Here is a 2292-nt window from a genome sequence, read left to right on the forward strand (position 1 = left end):
AGTCCCTGCAACTTAACATTTTGGCATAAGAGACTGATAGAGTAGGTACCAGGCTTAAAAGAAAAATATGTACTGAGGCTTATTCATTCAATTAAAACTTCTTCAAGGCAGTGCTCCAGCATGGCCACAGTCTAATGACTGAAACAAGTAAAAGATAAAAGATATGTGTGTTTGTATTAATGATGATGATGAAAACGTTAGCATGCCGGGCAAAATGCTTAGTGGTATTTCGTCTGTTTTTACGTTCTGAGTTCAAATTCTGCCGAGGTTGACTTTACTTTTCATCATTTCAGAGTTGATAAACCAAGTATCAGTTGCATACTGGGGTCAATCTAATTGACTGCCCTCCCCTCCCCCAAAATTTCAGGCCTTGTGCCTAGAGTAGAAAAGAGTATTATTGCATCGGTTAAGGTTGCGAGCTGGCAGAATCGTTAGCATGCCAGGTGAAATGCTTAGCAGCATTTAGTCTATCTTCATGTTCTGAGTTCAGATTCCACCAAGGTCAACTTCCCTACTCCAAAATTGCTGACCTTGTGCCAAAATTTGAAATCCTTATTATTGCCTGTGAAGGGCTGTGAGCTGGCAGAATTGTTAACACTCTGGGTAAAATGCTTAGCAACATTTCGTCTGTCTTTATGTTCAGGGCTCCAATTCCATCAAGGTTAACTTTGCCTTTTACCTTTCCAGAGTCAATAAAATAAGTAACACTTGAGCATTGGGGTCAATGTAATAGACACTCCCTACCCTGAAATTGCTAGCCTTATGCTAGCCTTACACCTGTTTTATATGCTTACACAAGATAGAATCTATTTAAGGTGATTATTAATTCAGCGAATTAATTTGGCAATTCAGTTGGACAAAGTATCTATAAATGAAAGGATCACATGCAACTATTGTGTTTAGAAAGACAAAAAAAAAATTAGATGATCATGAATGTAATGACTTTGATCAAAGGTCAGCTTGAACTGAACTGAACAGAGACTATTTGACAACAAAGAAAGACATTTTACACAGTTGCCTGACTTACTAGAAATAGCAACGGCAACTTCTATCTTAAGAAAAAAAGAATACATTCATTAATGAAGATTGAAATAATATTATGAATAAATGATCGCAGTTACTGGATTAAGGCTGACCTAAGGCTAAACAATGAGTTTCATAAGACATCATAGTTCACAATATACAAAAGTACAGGATGGTCATAGCATGAACATTCTTCATTGGATGTCTACAGAATCAGGGCTTAACCAGGGCAGAACCAACACAAAACAACATCAACAATAAATTAGAAGTTTAAAAATAAAATTAAGGACAAATATTTCTTGAATTTTGTTTTCAGAAAAAACAAGCATCTGTAGTGTTTAACCCCAGGTTGACACTGCTCATCCGGGTTTATAATCAATAGCATTTAAACCATGAACATGTTTTATTTATAGAGTATATAGGTCTACTTTATCTAAAATGTTATTTCCTCTTTTAAGATATCGGACTAATTTCATAGAATTAGCTGTTATTTCCAGTAAGCTGAGTTTCTTACCATTGGTTGTAGTTGGCTGTTAAGTTCCAAGAGTCCTTTATAATCTTCAAGCAACTGTTGGAAGGCTTCCCGCAATCTTTTATTTTGTTCCCTGCAATATAAGGTTAAATCTTCTGTCAAGATAGCATTAAAATTTCTGTGCTAATTGCAATGACAACAGAGATAAAACTACTTGGTGAAACTGTACAATGACTGTAATAATGATGATAAGGGTCTAACATTAGTGCAAGGGTCACATGATTTGAATACAGTTGGCTGAGCCAAGGAGACATTCCCTTAATTTATCAAACCTTTAAGTGATGAAGGGCAAAGTTACTGTGTGAATATGTATATATATATATTACCATATTTTGTTACTTCCACTTCACTACATACTTAATTCAAATTTTGTCAACATCAGTAACTTTGCCCTTCATGTGTGAATATATATATATTCACACATATATACGTATATACATACATATATATATATATATTTACACACATATATACATATATATATATTCACACATATATATACATATATATATATATACATATATATATATATATACATATATATATATATATATATTCACACATATGTATACATATATATATATATATTCACACACACACATATATATATATATATATATATATATATATATATACATACATACATATACATATATATATATACATATACATATATATATATATATACACACACACACACACACATATATCTATATATATAAAAATGAGAATGTGTG

General features: G+C 32.3%; 1 protein-coding gene across 1 annotated transcript in view; it reads right to left on the reverse strand.

Moving 5' to 3' along the window:
- The window catches only part of LOC106878426 (NF-kappa-B essential modulator), a 62984-nt gene that overhangs the window by 11405 nt on the left and 49287 nt on the right, over positions 1–2292 (reverse strand). The window contains exon 9 of the mRNA XM_014927634.2: positions 1538–1628. Coding sequence (XP_014783120.1) covers positions 1538–1628 — 91 coding nt within the window. The remainder of the gene's footprint in view (positions 1–1537; positions 1629–2292) is intronic.

The sequence above is a fragment of the Octopus bimaculoides genome, chromosome 20 (genome assembly GCF_001194135.2).
Source record: "Octopus bimaculoides isolate UCB-OBI-ISO-001 chromosome 20, ASM119413v2, whole genome shotgun sequence".
Taxonomy (NCBI): Eukaryota; Metazoa; Mollusca; class Cephalopoda; order Octopoda; family Octopodidae; genus Octopus; species Octopus bimaculoides.